This window comes from Globicephala melas, chromosome 21 (genome assembly GCF_963455315.2).
Source record: "Globicephala melas chromosome 21, mGloMel1.2, whole genome shotgun sequence".
Classification (NCBI taxonomy): domain Eukaryota; kingdom Metazoa; phylum Chordata; class Mammalia; order Artiodactyla; family Delphinidae; genus Globicephala; species Globicephala melas.
Genome location: NC_083334.1, coordinates 32,870,176 through 32,894,683, shown reverse-complemented (window position 1 = coordinate 32,894,683; position 24,508 = coordinate 32,870,176). Strand labels below are relative to the sequence as shown.

At 45.5% G+C, this 24,508-nt stretch overlaps 1 protein-coding gene across 4 annotated transcripts in view; it reads left to right on the top strand.

The window, feature by feature from the left end:
- Positions 1 to 24,508, top strand: part of SLC20A2 (solute carrier family 20 member 2) — a 103,241-nt gene that overhangs the window by 70,037 nt on the left and 8,696 nt on the right. For all 4 annotated transcript variants that reach the window (XM_030834360.2, XM_030834321.2, XM_030834348.2 and 1 more), the window contains 5 exons: positions 4,991 to 5,107; positions 9,816 to 10,019; positions 11,301 to 11,868; positions 19,928 to 20,113; positions 21,353 to 21,437. In XM_030834360.2, coding sequence (XP_030690220.1) covers positions 4,991 to 5,107; positions 9,816 to 10,019; positions 11,301 to 11,868; positions 19,928 to 20,113; positions 21,353 to 21,437 — 1,160 coding nt within the window. The remainder of the gene's footprint in view (positions 1 to 4,990; positions 5,108 to 9,815; positions 10,020 to 11,300; positions 11,869 to 19,927; positions 20,114 to 21,352; positions 21,438 to 24,508) is intronic.

Here is a 24,508-nt window from a genome sequence, read left to right as displayed (position 1 = left end):
ACCATATGCATAAAAAAAAAATCCCAACTATAGGACAAATTAGGAAATAGCATTTTTGAATTTCAAAACAATGCTTCATTTTCTTTCTTTCTTTTTTTTTTTTTTTTTGCCGTTCGCGGGCCTCTCACTGTTGTGGCCTCTCCCGTTGCGGAGCACAGGCTCCGGACGCGCAGGCTCAGCGGCCATGGCTCACGGGCCCAGCCGCTCCGAGGCATGTGGGATCTTCCCAGACCGGGGCACGAACCCGTGTCCCCTGCATCGGCAGGCAGACTCTCAACCACTGCGCCACCAGGGCAGCCCCCACTGTGCCACCAGGGAAGCCCAGTGCTTCATTTTCTTAAAGTTACCCCAGGATTCCTTTCAGATAGGGAGCTCCTCTAATGCTTGAGCGTGTTGATCTAAAACAAAACAAAAACTAGAAACTTCATTTATCAGGGAAGGGAGGACTAGTAAAAAGTAATTCTACAAATGAGGCAGATGTGTGTCTGTGTGTGCGTGTTACTGTGGAACGATGTCCATAATATATTGTTATGTGAGAAATGAAGGCACAGAAGAATATATATAGTGTGATTTACATCTATTAAATTTAAGGAAAAGAAAAAAAAATTCTCACAAACACTCTGCACCATATGTTTATGTCTAGAAAATGCCTGAAAAGATACACACCAAATAGTTAACAGTGTTACTCTGGGAAGTGGGTTCCAGAAGGATGGACGACGAGGAATTTCCACAGTTGTACGTGATACGGTTTTATACAGCTGATATTTTTATTTTTAATTTTTATTTTATATTGAAGTATAGTTGATTTACAGTGCTATGCTAGTTTCAGGTGTACAGCAAAGTGATTCAGTTATACATATATATCTCTATTCTTTTTCAGATTCTTTTGCCATATATGTTATTACAGAGTATTGAGTAGAGTTCCCTGTGCTGTAGAGTAGGTCCTTGATGATTATCTATGGATGATATTTTTATAACCATATTATTATTTTTAAAATTAAACCCGAGAGAGAGAGAAGAGAGGGTGCAGGAGAGGCTGATGAGTAGTGTAAGGGAACTAATATGGGCTAAAAAGCCTTCCTGGTTTTACAGAAGCTTAATTTATTTTATTAGATTCTAACAATGATTGTTATATATGAAAAACAAGAGATGTAGCAAAGTAATAATGACTCCAGGAGACTGTGTTTCTAAAAAGTTCTCCGCTTTTCCTCATGTCACTTGGATATCCTGATCTTCGGGGGATTTGGGAGAGAGTTGCAAGGATGCTTGTGGTTAGAGCTAAATCACTATTCATCATATCTTTGCTGTTCAGAAAATGAAAGGGCTTGAGATGAAAGGCCATTTAGGGGCTGGAGTGAGGCCTGGGCTTGCGAGCGCCCAGTGTGGGCTCCTGGCAGCCGCTCTTGGCCGCGGGGACCGGAGCAATGCAAGCCGTGTCCTACTTCGCCTTCCACGGGGTGACGGCGTCGGGCCTCAGTGCCCTCTGGAGTGCTGTTACCGGAAAACAATTTGAGATCCTCGCAGGAAGGCTGATCAGTGCGAAGTATTTTTGTCAAAAATTTTGTTGTGAAAAGGTCAACCTTGAATTTTCAGGAGAAAAAAAGTTTTCCCCTGGAGGTACGTTGATTCAAAGGCTTTTCCGTGCTGGATTTTTGTATCTAATTGTTTTTTTATCCATGAAAGTTGATTTTATGTATTTAGTACAGTTTAGAGCTGCATCCCGTAACTGTCAGTTTGCATTTCTTATATGCAGGCTTTAAAAGTAAATCCTGGTGCGCTTTTTTGTTTTTCACGTGTACAGTTTCAGGTGTCAGTTTTATATATATATATATATATATATATATATACACACACACACACACACACACACACAAACACACACACACACACACACATATTCTTTTTCAGGTTCTTTTACTGTAAGGTTTAACCTTATAGGTTATTTCAAAATACTGAGTATAGTTCCCTGTGCTCTACAGTAGATCCTTATTTATATATTGTAGTGTGTATTTGTTAATTCCCAAACTCCTAATTTATCCCCCCACTTTCCCCTTTGTAACCATGTTTGTTTTCTGTGCCTGTGAGTCTGTTTCTGTTTTGTATGTACTTCAATCCTGTGCACTTCTGATGCTCTGTTAATTTACTAAATTGGCATAATAATTTGGTAAGACCCAAGTCCTGTCCCCGTTCTGTTCCTCTCTCCTCTCTTACTCACCATGGATGACTGCCCCCGCTTTCCTGGTTCCTTTGCTGTGCTTCACACCCTTGGTTTTTCCCTCTGTCTCCCACCCCTTCCACCCTCAGTGATGTGTGGAGCCCCTGACCTCCCGTCCAGTTCTTGTGACTCAGAGGGTGGCTTCGGACCTTCTTGGCCACTTCCCAGGCCAAAACGATGGTGAAGGTAGTTGTGATGGTGAAGGTTCAAGGGTCAGGTGACATTGTGGCTTAATGTCTAAGAGAAGCATCAGAAGTCGTGTAGCCGGCCTCAGTTCCTCCCTTTCGGATGTGGGTCCTGACACCCTCCAGAACTCACGTGACCTCCGCGGAGAGCGTGGAGACGGGCCTGGAAGGCGCCCGTAGAGCAGCCCTGCCCTGCCTTGTCGTGAGCTCTGCTCGGCAGGGAAGGAAGCAAACGGGGCCTGGGGGCAAAAGTATTCACTCGTTTAAATATTCCTATATCCAGCTCCCAAACTGCATCCCCTCCCCAGAGTACCCAGAGCTCACCTGTCTTAGATCAAGTTCACGCAGTGAAGCCAAAAGTAGCCCAAGTAACAATTTTATCATCAACGGAACCAGGAACCACCAAGGAAACCGTGAAACCCCTTCAAAAGCCAAGTATTTTTAAGCTGTAGTTGGTGTTGATGTTCGTTCATCAGTTTGATGTTGGTAATTAACAGTTACCACTCAGTTAGCAAGAAACAGCTTTGGAGTGGTCTTTTACCACATGTATCAGACACTGGAACGAAGACATGAAGCAGAAGCAGGAAGCCGTGGCCGTGAGCGTGGCCAGTGAGGTCAGCCTGAGTGGTTCTACAAGCAGTTCCAAGCCTCGGGTCCGAGGCCACAGCCGGGGCTGGAGCAGGGCTGCCGGGTGCCTCAGTACAGCCCTGCGTGGGGCCATATGCTTTCTAGTGTAATCGGGCGTTTGAGGGTGGAGCGGCCTGACCGCTGAGTGTCTGTTGCCACCAGTGGCCCCTCCGCTGTACTAAGGCTGGGTGATCTTGGTTTTTTGCTTTTTATATTTATATATGTTAATTCTGACTCCCCAGTTAGAGTATTAACTACCTGTTCTCCCTCTTACCATTACCAAGATGTCTAATAATACCTTACCTGAGTAACTGTAAGTTGGTCTGTATGTACAGAGTGGCTAACGGTGTAACTAACAGAGCCTGTATCATTAGAGATTTGTTTAAGAGCAAAGGTTTAAATAGTTCACTCCTTTCAAACTTCGAAAAACAGTTTAACAATTTACAAAAGTGTGTGCCCATTATAAATTTTCAAAGTTAACAGTACAAAAGTATATGTAGTGAGAAGGGAGAGCCCCCTCCAATTTCTCATCTCTCCACAGGAGGAACCACTGATTCTTTCCAGAACTTTTTCTGTCTATTCACACATATGGTAGGAGTGTATGTGTGGGGTTGTTTTCTCTTCTAAACATAAATTGGGTCATGGTACACACACCATGGTCCAGATGGCCTTTTTTACTTAACTAGATTGCGGGCCCCTTTCCTTATGAGTACGTTTAGACCGACCTCATTTTTACGCTCTGCACCACACTGACAACGTTTCCATGGAATGATGCGTGTATCAGTCGTCTTGCAAATTCTTCCCATTACAAATAATGCTGTAGTGAGTGTTCCTGTGCCTATATCTTTGTGCCTGTGCAAGGGTGCCCCTGTGAGCGTGTGTGAGTCTCGCCTGTGCGGCCGGGAGAGCTGGGCTCTGGGGCCCACAGGGCTAGGAAGCCTGATGCTCCTCCACCCTCCGTACTTTCACTGGCTGATGGAATGGCCACTTCGTGTGCTGGACTGCATAGTAATGAAAAGTTTTTCTATGTTGTAATTCCATAAGTTGACACTTCAAAGAGGAGTTGAGTTTCAAAGTCAGTGTCCTTTTAAAAAACTTTGCTATCTAAGTTTTAATTTTATTTTATTTTTAACAGTAGAAAGGGTTGATTTATGCATATGGAGGCCTTCACAGAAAAGACATGAACACGCAAAGAAGCAGTTAGACTTTGGGACTTATATACCATTTTGACAAAGGGTGATCAGTTATGGAAAGTGACTAGGAAATACAGGAGGAAACAGAATAGAACGGTTATTTTAGCAAGGTCTGTTTGTGCAGACTTATCTTGGTATTGGTGCCTTGTTTCCAGTGGTGAGGGTCACTTTGCTCTTCCTGGAACAAGGAAGGCACGTTTCTCACAAATTTATGCCCTGCTTTCAGGCACTTACGAAGGGGGCAGCAGACTCTTCCTGTGTCTGCTGTTTCTCAATTTAATCTGACGTTAAAAAAGGTTCGTGTGTGTGATCTGAGCGTCATGTCCATTTAAAGCCGGACTGCTGACTATTGAGAAACCAAAGAGGCAGCTGCCCGCCTTGCTGTGCCTGCTGCAGCCCTGGGCTTGGCGCTGCCCGGGGGCGGGGGCGGGGGCACTAGGAGGGAAGACGGACCCTTTGTTACCCCTGTTTGTCCACTCAGGAATTTAGATATTGAGATAATACTGTAAATGGGTTTATTCCCAACTTAATATGCCGTTTGTGCCAAGTTGGTCGATTTTTAATAATTAGGTTACTTACTGATTTAACCACATATTTGCAAAGCTGTGTGTCTTAAACACACAGCTTTGTACGCCCTGAAAGCGTAGCACATCTTTTTTGGTTGAGAGTTTTATTAAACACGGAATCCAGGTGGTTCGTTTCAGGTTTGGGGAACGGCAGGTATGTGGACGTGATGCCCAACGTTTGAGAAGTGTCCCCTTTATCCCCAGTGCTGGGCCTGGTCCTTCCCATGTGGGCGATTGTGCTCATCTCCTTCGGGGTCGCGCTGCTGTTCGCCCTCTTCGTGTGGCTCTGTGTGTGTCCGTGGATGCGGAGAAAGATAGCAGGTAAGGGCTTTGCCGTTCTTCTGATCTGCAAGAGTGCTCTGACTGCTGAGCCCTCGCTGCCGTCCATGGTGATCCTGACTGACAGAGGGACGCACACCGAGATCAGGCCAGTCCTTGGCTTGTGGCTCCTGACGGCTTTCTGGCTCAAACTTTTCCTTGGTAACTTGGGACCCAGGTGACAGTGAGGTCCTAGTTGCCATGGCTAATGGAAGGTAACTGCCTGCTGAGAAACATGAGATTATACAGATCAACACCACAGTCAGGTAGCACTTCCCTCCCTCAAGAATGGCTAAAGGTAGAAAGACTAGATTACAGGTGTGATAACTGGAATTCTCATATATTTATGGTGAAATAAAAACTGGTACAGCCATGGGGGAAGTTAGTTGAGCAGTTTCCTGGAAGCTTAGGCAAACATTTACCATGTGGCTCATTAATTCCACTCTTAGGTATTTATCCAAGAGAAATAAAAAGACTTGTACACAAATTGGTCAGTCATACTAGGCAAAAAACGGAAACAACCGGCATGCTCATTAACAAGCGAATGGATAACCAAATTATGGTCTATTCATACAATAGAAGACGAATTAGCAGTAAAGAGGAGAAGTACCGGGAGAAGCCAGACACAAAGGAGTACATACTGCGTGATTCCAGGGAACGGTAATCCACAGCGGGAGAAACCACTGGTTGCTGGAGACCGACTGCAAAGGGGCACAAGGGACAAGAGGGAACTTTAGGGACAGGAGGGGACTTTGCAGGGACAGGAGGGGACTTTGCAGGGACAGGAGGGGAACTCTGTAGGGACAGGAGGGAGCTTTGCAGGGACAGGAGGGAGCTTTGTAGGAACAGGAGGGAACTTTCCAGGGACAGGAGGGAACTCTAGGGACAGGAGGGGACTTTGCGGGGACAGGAGGGAGCTTTGTAGGAACAGGAGGGAACTTTCCAGGGACAGGAGGGGACTTTGCGGGGACAGGAGGGAGCTTTGTAGGAACAGGAGGGAACTTTCCAGGGACAGGAGGGAACTCTAGGGACAGGAGGGGACTTTGCGGGGACAGGAGGGAGCTTTGCAGGGACAGGAGGGAGCTTTGTAGGGATAGGAGGGAACTTTCCAGGGACAGGAGGGGACTTTGCAGGGACAGGAGGGAGCTCTAGGAACAGGATGGAGCTTTGCAGGGACAGGAGGGAACTTTAGGGACAGGAGGCACTTTGCAGGACTCTGTTAATTGGGGAGTAGTTACAGGCTCTAGTCATTTGTCACGGGTCATCTACCTGAACATTTAAAATGTATAAATTTCACTGTATGGAAATTATACCTCGATGAAAGCAATTTAAAAAAAAAAAGAAGACTGTGGCTTAGAAAATTGCAGGAGGTATTTTCCTGTCAGTGGCAACATGATTGAATTCCAAGTCTGGAGGCCACACAGAGCCTTTTACAGGGCTCTCAAAAGAAAAGAAGTATTTAATTTTGGCCTCAGAGTGTACCTTACAATCGCACGTTCATACGGATATATCTGAATTTGAGAAACCCATATTTCAAAGAACAAAACAAATGAGGAGACATACCATGCTCATGAACGCAAAGACTCAATACCGGAAAATGTCAGTTTGTCTCAAATCAATCTATACATTTAACACAATTTAAAAAAATCCCAGCAGGATATTTTGTAGATTTAGACAAGTCACTTTAAAAATTTATATGGAAAGGGAAAGGAACTGGAATAGCCAAAGCAATTTTGGAAAAGAGTAAATTTGAAAGACCTGTACTGCTTGGCTTTAAGAGCTACTATAAAGCTACAGGAAAGTGTGGAATTGGTGAAGAGACATCTAGATTAACAGAACAGAGTAGAGTCCAGAAACAGAGCCACAAATATATGTGGGCAAATGATTTTTGACAAAATACAAAGTCGGTTCAATGGAGGAAGAATAGTCCTTACAATAAATGGTATTGAACAGTTGGATATTGAATGCGAAAAAGAGAACCTTGACCTAAGCCTTACACCTTGTAAAAATTAACTCAAGATGCATCATAGATAAAAATGTAAAACAGAAAACTATAAAACTTTTAGGACAAAAAAGGGAAAACTTTGGAGACCATTGGTAAAGCAAAGAGTTTTTAGATATGATACCAAAAACAGTTCATAAAAGAAGTTGGTAAGTCGCACTTCAAGGTTAGAAACTATTGCTCTGTGAGAAACACTATTAAGAGAATTTAAAAAGACAAGTTACAGACTGAGCAGCAGCTGGAATGCTCGTGTGCTCCTGGTGGGAATGCAAAATGGTGCAGCCTCTCAGGAAAGCAGTTTGGCTGTTTCTCATAAGGTTAAATATACACTTACCCATTCCTAGGTATTTACCCTAGAGAAATGCAAATTTAAATTCACACAAAAGCCTGGCTATGAATGTTTATGGCAACTTTATTTGCCATCACCAAAAACTAGAAACAGCACGGATTATCCGCAGAACGAATAAACAAGCACGTATTTATGTAAATAAATACATCCATGTATTAGAACACTACTTGGCAGTGAAGAAGAGTGAGCTACTGAAACCTGCAACAACTTGGGTGAACCTCAGATGCACTAATCATGCCAGGTCAGAGAAGCCAGCCTCAGAAGCTCGTGTCTTATGGTTCCGTTTATATGACATGTGGAAAAGACAAAACTGTAGGGCCAGAGAGCAGATGAGCGGTTGTCACAGGCTAGGGGTGGGCAGAGGGGCTGACTGCCAGGGAGGCTTCAGGGGCTGAGGGAACCCTTCCCTATCCTGCTTGTGGACTGTCTGTAGGAATATAGACATTTGTTAGACTCAAGGTTCTATACACACAGAGCCAATTTACTGCATGTAGATTTAAAAACTAAAAAAACGGCATGAATACATACAACTTGAAACTGAGTAGTGAAGCCAGATTGATAACCAGCTGCTGCTCCGTCTCCTGTGTAGCCGTTCCCGCTCCAGGCTGAGAAGGAGCCCACCTTAAACACCCTGCTTGGCTGACTTAACCCCATGGGCAGTGATAAACTAGACTTAAATGCTCTGATGTCTGAAGGCTTTTTCTAATAGCTGAACCTTAATGTGAAATGGGCCGTAAAATCTTTTCTTCCACATTTAGGCTATAATGTTACAGCAGGAAACTGACATCACTACCCATACTGGCTTCCCAGGAGATTTTTTGGTCAATGCCATGTATTTTGACATTTCAGTATATATATATCTTTTTCTATTAATTTAAGTACAGACTGTGGTTAAGGGCGTGGACAGAGAGTAAACCGACTGCATTTTGCTACCTGTGTGACCTTCGGCAAATGACTTAATCTCTCTGGGCCTCAGTTTGCTGTTTATAAAGGAGAGAAAATAATAATACCTGTTTCATGTGTTAACAGGTTTTTTTGGGAAATCCCTGGCCGTCCAGTGGTTAGGACTCCGCGCTTCCACTGCAGGGGGGCACGGGTTCAATCCCTGGTTGGGGAACTGAGATACCACAAGCCGCGCAGTGAGGCCAAAAAAAAAAAACCAAAAAACTGTTTTTTAAAAATTGTTATTATAATCTTTACAAATATTATCTTTTCTCATCTAGATTGTAAGCAACTTGAGGTCAGAGATCTGTATGCACACTTTTTTGTTCCTTGCAGTACATAACAAATTTAGTTTTTAAAAATCTATCTTGTATCTGACTATCTAGGTAAGTATAGAAATAGAGGTGATGCTCAGTGTGTTCAGCAGAGGAACCGAGAATGTCTCCATTTCAGTTGGGTAGGTAAGAGCTTAGACATCCGCTCAGGTGAGGAAACAAGGTCATAAATCACCAGCACCACACACCAGATTTGATTAAAAAGAATGCTCTCGGGCTTCCCTGGTGGCGCAATGGTTGAGAGTCTGCCTGCCGATGCAGGGGACACGGGTTCGTGTCCCGGTCCGGGAGGATCCCACATGCCGCAGAGCGGCTGGGCCCGTGAGCCATGGCCACTGAGGCTGCGCGTCCGGAGCCTGTGCTCCACAGCGGGAGAGGCCACAACAGTGAGAGGCCCACGTACCGCAAAAAAAAGGAACAGAGAGATTCTACTTACTTTTAGAAATCCTTTACTTTCAAAAGAAACCAGGGATTTTTGAAAAGCAGTTTAAAGCTGGAGAGCATTCTTTTTTTTTTTTTGCGGTACACGGGATCCTCCCGGGCCGGGGCATGAACCCGTGTCCCCTGCATCGGCAGGCGGACTCTCAACCACTGCGCCACCAGGGAAGCCCTCTCTGTTCCTTTTGAGGAAAATGATTTACTTGTTTCCGAAGATTTGGTGGCCTGAAGAAATCTGAGAGCAGTCATTTATTGAACAGAAGAAAACCAAGCAGACTATAACAGTATCTTTGAAGACAAAAAGGATAAACATTTCAGGGATTCTGAGGTTAGTTTAAGAAAATGGAAGGCCAGTCTAGATGGTTGTAGTATTTACAGAATGTTTACCTTGGGAATCAATCTAAGACTGTCTTTTTTGTTGGTCTTGGATGAGATAACTCAGGCCTAAGCCTCCAACTTTCCCTCCATAGCTGAGTTTTCTAGCCTGTGTTTCCCAGATGATTGAACTCTCCACTTTATTTTGTCTAACTTTTTTCTTCATTCCCAAAGTAAGTACATAACAAGTCAAATATTTATTTTTGTATTCATTTGTCAGTAACAAGAATTCTCTGACAGAATTTTCAGTTATGACTCTATTTTCTTCAGGCAAATTACAAAAAGAAAGTGCTTTATCGCGAGTCTCTGATGAAAGCCTCAACAAAATTCAGGAAGCGGAGTCCCCAGTGTTTAAAGAGCTACCGGGTGCCAGGGTTCATGACGACAGCACCGTCCCCCTCACCGGGTCGGCCGCGGAGCCGTCCGGGACCTCAGAAAGCACGACAGGGGGACACCACCCCCGCGTACCATACGGTAAGCCCCCGGGGGCTGAGGTGGCGCTGGGCCTGCCGGCCTGCGTGTGGCACTGAGCCTCCAGTGCACACAAGTGTCCCCCGGTTTCTGCTTTGAGAAAACCCAGGCGCTAAAGAGGCCTCAGGGACCAGGCAGTCGCAGAGCAGGCTTACTCGTGTCCTGTGATTTTCCTCCAAGAGCCATTTACCTACAGTCTCCCAGCGGCACCCAGACCCCCCGTACCACCCCTCTGAGTGCCTCACCTGCATCTTCCACGTGCAGTCACCTAACTGCTGGAGATCGGAAGGTCGGTTTATCCAGCTTAATACAAACACCTTCCTCCTGGAAGACGCAGAGCGAAAGCTGACATTGGAACGGGAGGGGGTCCCACTAGAGAATCACAGAAACCATCAGGACCATCTTGGGGGGGCGGTCCTTTGTCCCACAGCATCTCTGGACAGTGATGGGCAGGCACCAGCGTCTGCCTGGCCCACCTCCCTGCAGGGGCACTGGTACCGATTTCCAGGCTGCGTTTGGGACTTGGCCAAAGAAGGCAAACAGACTGCCCACTGATCTGACAGATCCGCCTTTGACTGCCCAGACTGGCCTCTCTTTAAAAAATTGAAGTATAGTTGATTTACAGTGTTGTGTTAATTTCTGCTCTACAGCAAAGTGACTCAGTTATACATATATATACATTCTTTTTTTAAAATATTCTTTTCCATTATGGTTTATCACAGGATATTGAATATAGTTTCCTGTGCTATACAGTAGGACCTCGCTGTTTATCCATTCTCTATGTAATAGCTTACATCTGCTAATCCCAACCTCCCACTCCAACCCTCCCCCAGCCCCTCCCCCTTGGCAACCACCAGTCTGTTCTCTATGTCTGTGATTCTGTTTCTGTTTCATAGATGAGTCCATTTGTGTCATATTTTTAAGGAGCACCTACAGCGTGTATCTCACAGGGGTCTGGGTTGGGTCCCTCTTATATGAAGTTTTTTGTAAAATGAGCTCCTTACAGGGAATCCTCCTTTTACTGCTTCCTAGAAAAGGAGAGAATGCTACCGTGATTTCTGGAAGACGCATTTTAAGAGACCGTAATACCATTTTTTAACTACCATGTTAGTTTTACTTACCCTTTGTTGTATGTTTCCAAGTTTCCCTTTTTATTTGAACCATACTGCAGGGCCTTCATAGTCAAGTTAGAAAATGGAGCACGTGGGAAAAAGCAAAAGCACCCGCCACCCCGCCTTCCCCAGATGACCTCGGCTCTCAGTCTGTCCCCTTGTCCCCCTGCAGGCCGGGCGCTGTCCATGACACACGGCGCCAAGTCGCCCGTGTCTAACGGGACCTTCGGCTTCGACGGCCCAGCGCGCGGCGACGGCCACGTGTATCACACGGTGCACAAGGACTCGGGTCTCTACAAGGACCTGCTGCACCGCATCCGCGACGAGCGGCCGGCGCCGGACGGGGCCCCGCGGCTGCTGCGGCGCAACAACAGCTACACGTGCTACACGGCGGCCATCTGCGGGCTGCCCGGCCTGGCCACGCGCCGCGGCGACGCGCCCGCGCCCGAGGACAGCGAGAAGCTGGTGGCCGACGCCGTGGCCTACTCCCGCCGGCGGCTGCGCTACGACAGCTACTCCAGCTACTGCAACGCCGTGGCAGAGGCCGAGATCGAGGCCGAGGAGGGCGGCGTGGAGGTGCGCCTGGCCACCCCGCTGGCCGAGCCCGAGCCGCCACGCGATGACGCAGCGGACGACGAGAAGGAGGAGAAGGACTCGGCCGAGGTCCACCTGCTTTTCCACTTCCTGCAGGTCCTCACCGCCTGCTTCGGCTCCTTCGCGCACGGCGGCAACGACGTGAGGTCAGTGCCCAGGGCGCGCGGGCGGGGCGGGGGGGAGGCGCACGGCAGACACACGGCCACCCTGGAACCTCGCGGGTCTGCACTGCCTGGGTCCACCGACATGGGCTTTTCCCCCACGAGTGTAGCACCCGCATCTTCACTGCACGGATCTTTAAATGAACTAGGTGTGGGGGAAGATTTGTGTTGGATCGGAGATCACAACACGCGTTATCAGAAGACGTGGGGTTTGAGCCCTGACTCTGCCCACGCCGTTCCAGCTTCCTGCCCTGCCTGAGTCATTAATCAGTTCCTTTTGGTTTTGAGTCAGAGAGAGCAGTACCCGGATTTCCGCCGAGTTGTTCAAGGGTCACCTGTGAATAAGTAGCTCCTGTAGTGTGCCAGACGGTGACACGCGTTAAAGGGAAGAGAAGAGTAGAAAGGGGTGTGGGACCCCTGGAGGGCTGCCGTGTTGGACGGCTGCTCGGGTCAGGAGGGCTTGCCGAGTGACACCTGCAGGGGCTGAGGGCGCAGCCGTGTGCTCGTCTATAGGAGAACATTCCGGAAGAGGGGACAGCAGATGCGAGGGCCCGAGGCAGGACATGCCTTGGGGGTGGGGGGTGGGGTTCCGGGAAGAGCCACAAGCAAGAGCGTGGAGACGCTCAGGTCGGCGGGTCGTGGAAGCCCCGAATGTGTAGTCTCTACCCCCCTCTCACTGGCTGGGCAGCTCCGGACCAGTCACTGAATTTCCAAAAGCCTCAGTGTCCCAATCTGTGAAGTGGGAGTAAAGCTAGTACTAACCACATGGGATTTCTGTGAAGATTAAGTGAGATGCTTTATATAACAAGCTCAAGACAGTGCTCTCCCATAATCAATATCCCTACATTTTCACTCTTACTATTATTATAGTTATCACACAGGCTAATGTTTCTGTCCAAATCAGGAAAACATGCCGTTGTTGCTTTTGTGTTTTTGCTCAGTTATATGACTCTGTTTTACACTGTCTACCCACGTGCACCAGCGTTTCTGTTCTTTTTAAAAGAAGTCTTTGTGCCAGAGAAGAGGCCTGGACATCTTATGTTCTGCTCAGTGTCGTCTAGGGGTCGCCATGTTATTTAATTGGGGGCACCATGTTCTGTCTCCTCTTAATAATTTTTTTCCTGCCCTCCCCCACCAGCCCACTTCCTCCTCTTTATCCACAAATTCTTTATTGAAAGCCTGGTACTGTCAAAGTGTTATGAATTGGGTCCCTGTCCTTTAGGAGTTTAAATTCCAGTTAAGGAGACAAGAAAGACATACACGTAGAAAAGTAACAGAACACCTCAAAACAGCATTTAAAGGCCAGAGGAAGAGTCTAGGTGGTAGCTGCTATAGGTGACCAGAGTTTAGCACAACTGTTTGCAGTTTGGGGGCTGCTTTTGAGGCTTTTGAGCAGGGATATGGTCTGATGAAAGCAAGGTTTTAGAAATAATAGTGTGATGTGAAGAGGGGGCTTCTGTTCCTTCAGGAAGAAGTTATCAAGTCTATACCAGGGCTCAGAGCTGAACCACTTGTAACTTACCCTAACCCTCCTCAGAGCAGTCCTGTGCAGTCCTAAGTGGTATCCTTCAAAGACAGGGAATCTGAAGCTCAGAAATGTGACTTTCTTGCCCAGAGTCACACAGCTGGAGAGAAGCGGGCTTGGGAGCTGGCTCTTCGTGACTCAGTCTGCAGAGTGGAGGGTGGGCTGAGAGCTACAGAGGCTGTTGAAAGCCCATAGGGAGCCTGGAAGTTGTCACTCTACCCTAACAACAGGAGAAAACCGAATGGACTGAAAAATCAACAACTCTTCTTGGATCCAGAAAGGAGAGGAGGACACAGGACAAACCACTGCCCCCAAGACTGGAGGGACAGACAGTCCTGGAAGAGTGACTCAGGAGTGGAAGCTGCCATGGAACCAGGGAAACCTGGACTGGAATGATGGACCCTGGAGGTTCAGGGGGACAAGTAGAGAGTTAGAGGCTCCAGGGGACCCATGGTAGGGGGACCCCATGATATTGTGAGTTTTACGTCCAAGAGCTGTACCAGGTCCTCACAGTGAATATCAGGGAAGAGATAGGGAAGAGGGAAAGCATTTGACAGAAGAGAGCGACTGTGTGCTTAACCAGGCCCGCTCCCAGGGGAAACCAGGTCACCAGAGCCCAGCCTGCAGGGGGATTACCACAGCCTAACTGACCTGGGGAGGGGAAATACACTCCAGACTTCCCTCACCTTCCGCTTGGGTGAAGGGAAGCACCCACCTCGAGCCATCCTGTCCCACTTAAGGGGGAAGCAGAAACAGAGAAACACTAGTGAAGTTCACAGTCCAGAGGGACAGGCTCACTGAGAGACCGAGACCTCATCAAAGGACTACAGAAGGCTTCTCCATCCCCAGACCTCACACCACATCACTAAAGTCCTATTTACAGCAGTTCCTTCTACCCAGGAGATCATGTCTGGTTATCAAGAAAAATTTACAAGGCATACCAAAAGGCAAAAAACACAATTTGAAGAGACAGAGCAAAATTCAGAACCAGACATGGCTGGGATGTTGGAATTATCAGATGAGGAATTGAAAACAGCTACGATTCATAGGCTGAGGTCTCTGATGGATAAAGTAGGCATCCATTAGGTGAGCAAGGTAAGCAGAGAGAAGGAAATCCTAAGAAAGAACCAAAAAGAATACTGGAGATCAAAACACTGTAACAGGGCTTCCCTGGTGGCTCAGTGGTTGAGAGTCCACCTGCCGATGCAGGGGACACGGGTTCGTGCCCCGGTCCGGGAAGATCCCACATGCCGCAGAGCGGATGGGCCTGTGAGCCATGGCCACTGAGCCTGCGCGTCCAGGGCCTGTGCTCCGCAACGGGAGAGGCCCGCGTACCGCAAAAACAAAAACAAAAAACAACACACTTCTAAATAACACTTGGATCAAAGAAGGAATATCAAGAGGAATTTTCAAATATTTGAACTAAATGAAAATGAAAGCACATCAAAATTTGTGGGAAGCAGCAAAAACAGTGCTTAGAAGAAAATTGAATTGAATTGCTGCACACGGACTTTCTCTAGTTGTGGCGAGCGGGGGCTACTCCCGTTGCGGTAAACGGGCTTCTCATTACGGTGGCTTCTCTTGTTGCAGAGCATGGGCTCTAGGCATGTGGGCTTCAGTAGTTGCAGCACGCGGGCTTCAGTAGTTGTGGCTCGTGGGCTCTAGAGTGCAGGCTCAGGAGTTGTGGTGCGTGGGCTTAGTTGCTCCGTCGCATGTGGGATCTTCCTGGACCAGGGATCGAACCTGTGTCCCCTGCGTTGGCAGGTGGATCAACAAACTATTAGCAAATTGAATCCAACAATGTATAATGAGAATTATCCAGCATGACCAAGTGAGCTTTCTCTGAGGTATGCAAGACTGGTTCAAATTGCATTGAATTCATATATTAGGAAAGAAGGAAGATATAAAATCAGTAAATAATAAATAATAATATAAATAATAATAAAATCAATCTAAGTTTCCAGCCTAGAAAAATAGGAAAAGAAGAGCAAATTAAATCCAAGGTAAGCAGAAGTAAAGAAATAATAAGAATTAGAGCAGAAATAAATAAAATTGAAGTCAGGAAACTAGTAGAGAAAATCAATGAAACAAAAAGCTGATTCTTTGAAAATATTAATGAAGTTGATAAGCTTCTAGCCAGGCTAACTCAGAGAAAAAGAGAGAACACAAATTACTAATATCAGAAAGGGAAGAGGGACATCACTATAGATCCTATGAACATTAAAAGGATAATACTACAAAATACTATAAAAGGAATACTATGAATAACCAATTTGATAACCTAGGTGAAATGGACCAATTCCTTGAAAGACAGAACTGCCCAAACTCACACAAGAAGAAATAGACTATCTGATAGGCCTATATCTATTAAGGAAATTGAATCAATAATTAATAACCTTTCAAAACAGAAAGCACCAGGCCCAGATAGGTTCACTGATGAATTCTGCCAAATATCTAAGGAAGAAATTATACTTGTCTACAAATTTCTTTCAGAGGATAGAAGCAAAAGGAATACTTCCTAACTCACTCTGTAAGGCCAGCATTACCCTAGTACCAAAACCAGTGAAAGACATTATAAGAAAACTATAGACCTGTATTTCTTAGGAACTTCGCTGAAGAAAAAACTCAACAAACTATTAGCAAATTGAATCCAACAGTGTATAAAGAGAATTATCCAGCATGACCAATGAGCTTTCTCTGAGGTATGCAAGACTGGTTCAGCATTCGAAAATTAGTTAATGTAATCCATCATGTCAATAGGCTAAAAAGAAAAAGTCACATGATTATATCAATACATGCAGAAGAAAGCATTTAACAAAATCTAATACCTATTCGTGATAAAAACTCTTAGTAAACTAGGAATAGAGGGGAACTCCTCAACTTGATAAAAAAATACAAAAAAACTACAGCTAATATCATACTTAATGGTGAGAAACTCAAAGCTTTTCCACTAAGATCAGGAACAAGGCATAGATGTCCCCTTTCAGCACTGCTTTTCAAAACTGTACTGAAAGTTCTAGCTAATGCACTAGGACAAGAAAGGGAGATAAACGTATACAGATTAGGAAAGAAGAAATAAAACTGTCTTTGTTTGAAGATGACATGACCATCTATGTAGAAAATCTGAAAGAACTGACCAAAAAAAAAAAAAAAAAAAACTCCTGGAACTAATAAGCAATTATAACAAGGACGCAGGATACAGGTTAATATACAAAAATCAATCACTTCCTACATATTAGCAGAGAACAGGTGGAGTTTGAAATTCAAAAACACAATAGTACCATGTACACTGGCACCTTGAAATACTTAGGGATACATCTAACAAAATGTGTACAGGATCTATATGCGGAAAACTAAAACTGATGGATGAAATCAAAGAATGGAATAAATGGAGAGATTTTCCATGTTCAAGGATAAGAAGAATCAATATTGCCAAGATGTCCGTTCTTCACATCTTGATCTATAGATTCAATGCAATCCCAATCAAAACCTCAGAAAGTTATTTTGTGGATACTGATAAACTGATTCTAAAGTTTATATGGAGAGGCAAAAAAACCAGAATAGCCAACGCAAAATTGAAGGAGAACAAACTTGAAGGACTGATACTACCCGACTTCAAGCTTGCTAGTAAAGCTGCAGTAACAAGACAGTATGGTATTGGTGAAAGAACAGACAGATAAATCAGTGAAACAGAATAGAGAGCCCAGAAATAGACCCACATAAATATGACAGTCAACGGATCTGACAACACCAAGTGCTGGCAAGGATGTGAAGAAACAGGAACTCTCATTCATTTCTGGTGAGAATACAAAATGGTACAGCTGCTTTGGAAGACAGTGGGACAGTTTCTTACAAAACTAAGCATACTCTTATTGTACCATCCAGTAGTCCTGCTCCTTGGTATTTATCCTGATAAGCTTATATCCACACAAAAACCTGTACATGGATGTTTATAGCAGCTTTACGCAAAATTGCCAAAACATAGCAACCGAGATGTCCTTCAATAGGTGGATTGATAAAAACTGGTACATTTACACAATGCTATTCAGCACTAAAATGAGTTATCAAGCCATGAAATTACATGCAGGAACCTTAAATGCATATTACTGAATGAAAGAAGCCAATATGAAAAGCTGCATACTGTATGATTCCAACTATATGACTTTCTGGAAAAGGCAAAACTATGGAGACAGAAGATCGGGGTTGGGGTGGGAAGGAGGGATGAATAGGTAGAGCACAGAGGATTTTTAGGGCAGTGAAAATTCTCTGTATGATACCCTAATGATGGATACATGTCATTTATTATACATTTGTCTAAACCCATAGAATGTACAACACCAAGAGTGAACGCTACTGTAAACGATGGGCTTCAGATGATTCTGATGGGTCAGTATGGGTTCATCGGTTGTAACAAATGTTCCACTCTGGTGGGGGTGTTGATGATGGGGAAGCTATGCATGTGTGGACCAGAGGGTATATGGGAAACCTCTGTACCTTCCTCTCAGTTTTGCTATGAATCTTCAACTGCTCTAAAGAAATAAAGTCTTAATTTAAAAAAAAAAAAAAGCTGTGGCACCCCCCAGAAAAGTCAGTGCCTGCCTGCCAAGGGCCTGAGTGACGAGAGGGGGCCTGGGGGAGGGGTGAGCACCTGAGTGAGTCCTCAGCTCACATCCCAGTTCTGCTTCCTGCTAGGGACATGACTTTGGCATCAGTTTTCTCATCAGTAAAATGGGAGTGACAATAGCCAGTTTAAGGGGTGGGCCTGAGAACTAATGATTAGCAATAATGTTTGTGATCCCATAGTGGGGAGGCTGGCACAACTGCCCCAAATTGGTAGCTTATGTTAGTAGCTGTGCTGGCAGTGAAAATGGAAAGAAATAGAGAAAGAAAGGAAGAAAAAAAAGAATTTGTATCCACTTCTCGTGATTTTTCAGTACTTTAAAAAAATTAGGGACTTCCCTGGTGGTGCAGTGGTTAAGAATCCGCCTGCCAATGCAGGGGACATGGGTTCGATCCCTGGTCCGGGAAGATCCCACATGCCGCAGAGCAACTAAGCCCTTGCACCACAACTACTGAGCCTGTGTTCTAGAGCCCGTGAGCCACAACTACTGAGCCTACGTGCCACGACTACTGAAGCCTGTGTGCCCTAGAGCCCACATGCCACAACTACTGAAGCCTGCGCGCTCTAGGGCCCGCGTCCCGCAACTTCTGAGCCTGTGTGCTGCAACTACTGAAGCCCATGCGCCTAGAGCCCATGCTCCGCAACAAGGAAAGCCACCGCAATGAGAAGCCCACACACTGCAGCAAAGAGTAGCCCCCGCTCACCGCAACTAGGGAAAGCCTGTGCACAGCAACAAAGACCCAACACAGCCAGAAAAAAAAAAAATTTAACAAATCACACAACCATTAAGATGGCTACTCTAAAAACAAAATAAGTGTTGGCAAGGATGTGAGAAATTGGAACTCTTGTGCACTGTTGGTGGGAATATAAAATGGTGTAACCACTGTGGAAAAGTCTGAAGATTCCTCAAAAAATTAAAAATAGAATTACCATATGACCCAGCAATCCCACTACTGGGCATATACCCAAAAGAATGGAAAGCAGGGTCTCAAAGAGACATTTTCACACCCGTGTTCACAGCAGCACTATTCACAATAGCCAAGACGTGGAGGCAACCCCAGTGTCCATCAACAGATGAATGGCTAAACAAGATATGGGGTGTGTGCGTGTGTGTGTGTATGTGTATGTATGTGTGTGCGTATGTATATACACACACACACAGTGGAATATTCCACCTTAAAAAGGATGGAGGAGCTTCCCTGGTGGCGCAGTAGTTGAGAGTCCGCCTGCTGATGCAGGGCACATGGGTTCGTGCCCCGGTCCGGGAAGATCCCACATGCCGTGGAGCGCCTGGGCCCGTGAGCCATGGCTGCTGAGCCTGCGCGTCCGGAGCCTGTGCTCCACAACGGGAGAGGCCACAACAGTGAGAGGACTGCGTACCACACACAAAAAAAAAAAAAAAGGACGGAAATTCTGTTATATGCTACAACATGGATGAATCTTGAAGGCATTATGCTAAGTGAAATAAACTAGCCACAAAAAGACAAACACCATACACTTGCACTTAAGGAGAAACCTCGCAGAGCTACTCCAACTCAGAGATGAAGTTAAACGGTTGTTACCGGGGGTGGGGCAGGGGCAAAGGGAATTCTTATTTAATGAGTACAGAGTTTCAGATTTCCACGATGAAAAGTTCTGGAGGCCTGTGTCACAACAGTGTGAATATCCTTCACAATACTGAACTGTACACTTAAAAATAGTCAAGATGGTAAACTTTGTTTTTTTAAACCACAACCAAGCAAGTTACTAAATCATTTTTATCACCTGTAGATTACATAGGCAAGCCCCAAATGCGACAGATGGGCTGTTCTCAAGAAGAGAAGTCCCTGCATGTCATGTACAGCGTCATCTGTATGCATGTACGATGTTTGTACAATTAACCTCTTTTTTCCTCCCAGTAATGCCATTGGTCCCCTGGTAGCTCTGTGGCTGATTTATGAACAAGGTGCGGTCCTACAAGAAGCAGTGACTCCCGTCTGGCTGCTGTTTTACGGAGGGGTTGGAATTTGTACAGGCCTCTGGGTTTGGGGGAGAAGAGTGATCCAGACCATGGGGAAGGACCTCACCCCCATCACGCCGTCCAGGTAAGCCGCCCGGGCGGCGCGGAGTGGGTGTGTCTGGACGTCCCAGCGCGGGTCTCTGCACAGCCGGGTCTGCAGCGGGGTCCCCGTGCTCCATCCTCACCCGTCACCCTCATGCACTGCTCAGCGGTGGCACAAGATGAGGGTGGGAATGGGAGGGATGGGAATGGAGGTAGAAGCAGGAAGGGAAGAGAAAAAGCGAATCCACCTGCAGCCACACCCGCACCCTGTTCCCCTCCCACACTCCCACTGCCCTTACCCCGCCTGAGGTCCAGAGAGCAGGCGGGGAGGGAGAGAAGAGCTCTTGGGCCTGCCTTTCCCGAAAATCCTCTGCTCACCAGCTCCACCTGCTGGCTGCAGGCAGCTGTCCCCTGCTGCCCTTCAAGGTTTACTCTACATCCTTCCTTTGCTTCCTGGGCTAAGCCGGCAGGAGAGGTGCCCATGCCCTGGGGTGGGGTTTGGAGACTCCCACGTTGTTTCCTATGGTCCTTCTAGTGTGTATCCTCTAGAGCAGGGGTTCCCAACCCCTGGTCCGCAGACCGGCAGCGGTCCGTGGCCTGTTAGGGACCAGGCCACACAGCAAGAGGTGAGTGGCGGGCGAGGGTGAGCCAGCCAGGGAAGCTTCATCTGCCGCTCCCCATGGCTCCCCCTGGCTCGCATTACCGCCTGAACCATCCCCCTGTGGAAAAATTGTCTTCCACCAAACCGGACCCTGGTGCCAAAAAGGTTGGGGACCACTGCTTTAGAGCTATTGGTTAAATAACAAATTCACAGGAGAACTTTCCAAATACAGATAAAACTTGAAACTACCTATTGTAAGAGATCTTTTCCCCCTTGAAAGTCATTTTAATGAATGATTCTCTTACAAGATTGATTTGAAGAAACATTAGTGATCTGAGAAAAAATCCACTCCTTTATGATACGTACACATTTAAAAATGAGAGCGCAGTTTCCCTGCGCCACTTGAGACATGACAATTCACCGTCTTCGGCTCAGCAGGAATTTCTGACCCAGCTCCTACAGGGTGTGGTTTTTGAAAATATACCGGGAAAACGAGGCTCCTTAGGGCCGCAAGCAGCCTCATGCCAAGCGTTGGTGCCATGTTGCCGCCATGCCGCAGTCCCTGGTTCTGCTGATGCCGTGGGACGCAGTCCACCCAAGGAGCGTCCTGGTGAGGCCTGGGCACCCAGGGCCGGCGCGCCACCGGCGGCGCCCGTGACGCATCCCCTGTCTCCTCCGCAGCGGCTTCACCATCGAGCTGGCCTCAGCGTTCACCGTGGTCACCGCCTCCAACGTCGGGCTGCCCGTCAGCACCACGCACTGCAAGGTAGGCCGGCGCCCGCGCGTCCTGCCCGGTCACCCGGGGCCGAGGGGAGCTCGGGCAGCGCTCGGCACGCGGTCGGTGGAAGAGTCACAGCGGCGTGTCCCGGGGGCAAATCCCGGCCCTTACCGCCAGCAGCGGTTCGGATCGCCTCCCGTCCCGCAGACCTGGCCGCTCCACGCGTGCGCGGCGGGAGCTTGCCCTCCTTCCACATGCCCTGGTTCTCTCGTTGTTTCCACAGTGGGTTTTGCATTGAGGTTGTGCGTCCACGAACCGTGTTTGTAGGCCCAGGGGCCCAGGATTTGACAGGGGGACAGAAGTAGGCAGAAATGGTTTCCATGGAATCGTAAGACACGGTTGTTTCAGTTCTTTTTTCTAATATAAGGTGGTCGAAGTGACTCAATTGCCTTCGAGTGAATTCCGGATGATATTAACCACTGTCATGTGCTCTAGAACTCAGTGGGAGAGGGAATTCCTTGTCTAGTACCTGGGCTGTTGGAGCCACAAGGAACCTTAAAGATGAAGGAAGAGGAAACAGGCCCCGCGAGTTTCAGGGAGTTACCCAAGGACCCCCGGGGTGGGCCAGGGCTGGAACCCAGGCCTTGTAACCCAGGGCTGCCCAGTACCTGGAGGAATTCTAAAATATCTCCAGTGGGCCCCTGTATACAAATATACCCACCAACAACTTCAACAAAGCAAAAGCGGCTTGCAGATTTTCCTAGGTTCCTAGATTCCTGTCATTCCTGAAAAGCTTGTTTATTCCCACTCTGGGCACCAAGGGTACCGCAGTGACCAAGACAGTGATGGGCTCTCCATTTACACACAGCCTGAAAACTCCAACCAGTGTGTCTGTAAACAAGCACCGCCAAATGTGAAAGGCTTATAAAAAAAGAATGAAATCATGCCATTTGCGGCAACATGGATAGATCTAGAAATGATCATACTCAGTGAAGTAAGTCAGACCGAGAAAGACAAATGCCGTATATCACTTATATGTGGAATCTAAAAAATGATACAAATGATCTCATTTACAAATCAGGAACAGACTCACAGACATAAAAAACAAACTTATGGTTACCAAAGGGGTAACGGAGGAAGAGGGATAAATTAGGGGTATGGAATTAACAGATACACACTGCTATATGTAAAATAGATAAACAATGAGGACTTACTGTATAGCACAGGGAACTATACTCAATATCTTGTAATAACCTATAATGGAAAAGAATCTGAAAATATATATATATATGGCTGAATAATTTTACTGTACACCCGAAACTAATACAACATTGTAAATCAATTATACTTCAATTTAAAAAATAAGTACCAATAGGACCACTAGCCCCTAGGTTTCCGTTTCTAATCTGGAAGATGAAAGGGCTACCTTAGATGACTCGTAATATCGACGCTGTCTGGTTCCCCTACTTCTCAGTAATTCTGTTGCTGTTAGTGCCTGGTGATGGACTTAATCTGGAAACACACTCAACTTATTAAGAGGCAAGTCGGAACGCAGCAAAGAATACCACCTTATATCAACAAAAGACCTCATCAGTAGTGAAGACATGGGACTCTGGGCCCCTTGTGATCCAAATAACATAACAACTAAAAACATAAGGCAAAAGCTTTTAGAACTCAGAAATTAATGTGTCTAAGTCTGTGACAAATGAAGAAGACAGAAGTACTTAGGAATATAATGGATTTGATTTATAGCAGTATAATTAATAAATATATATCAAATTTTTATGCCTTCTTGTCAAGTATCATGAAACGTTTATAAAAATTAGTCATAAATTCAGAAGACCATGATAAAAATCACAACTAAATTTATAAAATAAGAACAGATATTCTACACAATCTCTAATCCCAAATAAATTAAACTAAAAATATATGTTGAAAAAAGGAAGTATCCCCTTGGACATTTTAAAATGCTCTTTTTAAGTAACAGTTGAATCAAGGAGTTTAAAAATTATAATCATAGATTTCTTGGAAAAGAGAAAAAAACAAATTGTGTGTCTGTGTGTGTATACATAGGAAACTTATGCTCAGATAAAAATTTATATATTTACATGCTTTAATTGAGCAAAGGGAAAATAAAAGAACCAAACATTCAGATTAGTATTTTATAAAAAGTTCAGAACAATAAAAATTCTCAGGAAACAGCAAGAAGGATATAAAAGCAAAATAAATTTTAAAACAAAACTAGTGAAGGAGAAGGGGAGAGGAAAGTGTTTACTAACAAAATAACATCAAATTCTTAGAAAAGGAAGGGAGGGGAATTAAGTTAGAAAGAAGAAAGTCATCATAACAGATTTGGGAGAGAATTTTAAAATATAAAACCATATAGCTGTATGCTAAGGATTTGAAAACCTCTGTAAAATGAATTATTTTTTGCAAAAATATACATGACAAATAAATGTGATACAAAAAGTAGAAAAAAAGTGGAAACCCTGACCAGAGCAATAGGAAGAAATTAAGGAAGTTCTCCAAAAACAATTCTGCTCACCTGAAAAGGCAAAAAGGAGGAGGCCACTGCTGACTCCAGTTGTAGATGGATTCACTGGCTAATCTTTTCCATCTTAAAAGAATAGATAATTCTCACATTATATGAACTTTCCATAATGTAGGAGAAAAAAAGAAAATAAAACAGGAAACTCTCCAGTTTGGTCTATAAAACATATACTGAATAACCCTAATACCGAAACCTGATTAAAAAATCACAAACAATGAAAGCTGTGTTTACATATGAATGTTGATTTTAAAACTTTAAGATGCTAGTAAATGACATCAACAATATCATGAAAGAACATTTCAGCAGGACCACATTGATCTGGATTATCAGAATGCAGGCTCCGAACAGGGCAGGGCTGGTGCCTGTGCAGGGCTGGCCCCTCACAGCGCTCAACAAATGGGTGTTTACAGACGTCTTCAATAACACACGGCTCAGCGATCCATTAGAAAACAATGTACGGTCATCTGTTGAAATACATGCCAAAAAGACATTTGAAAACCCTAGTGAAGTGAATGATGTACATGAAAAAAGGCACAAAGCTTTGCTCAGAGGTAAAAGAAAACCTGAA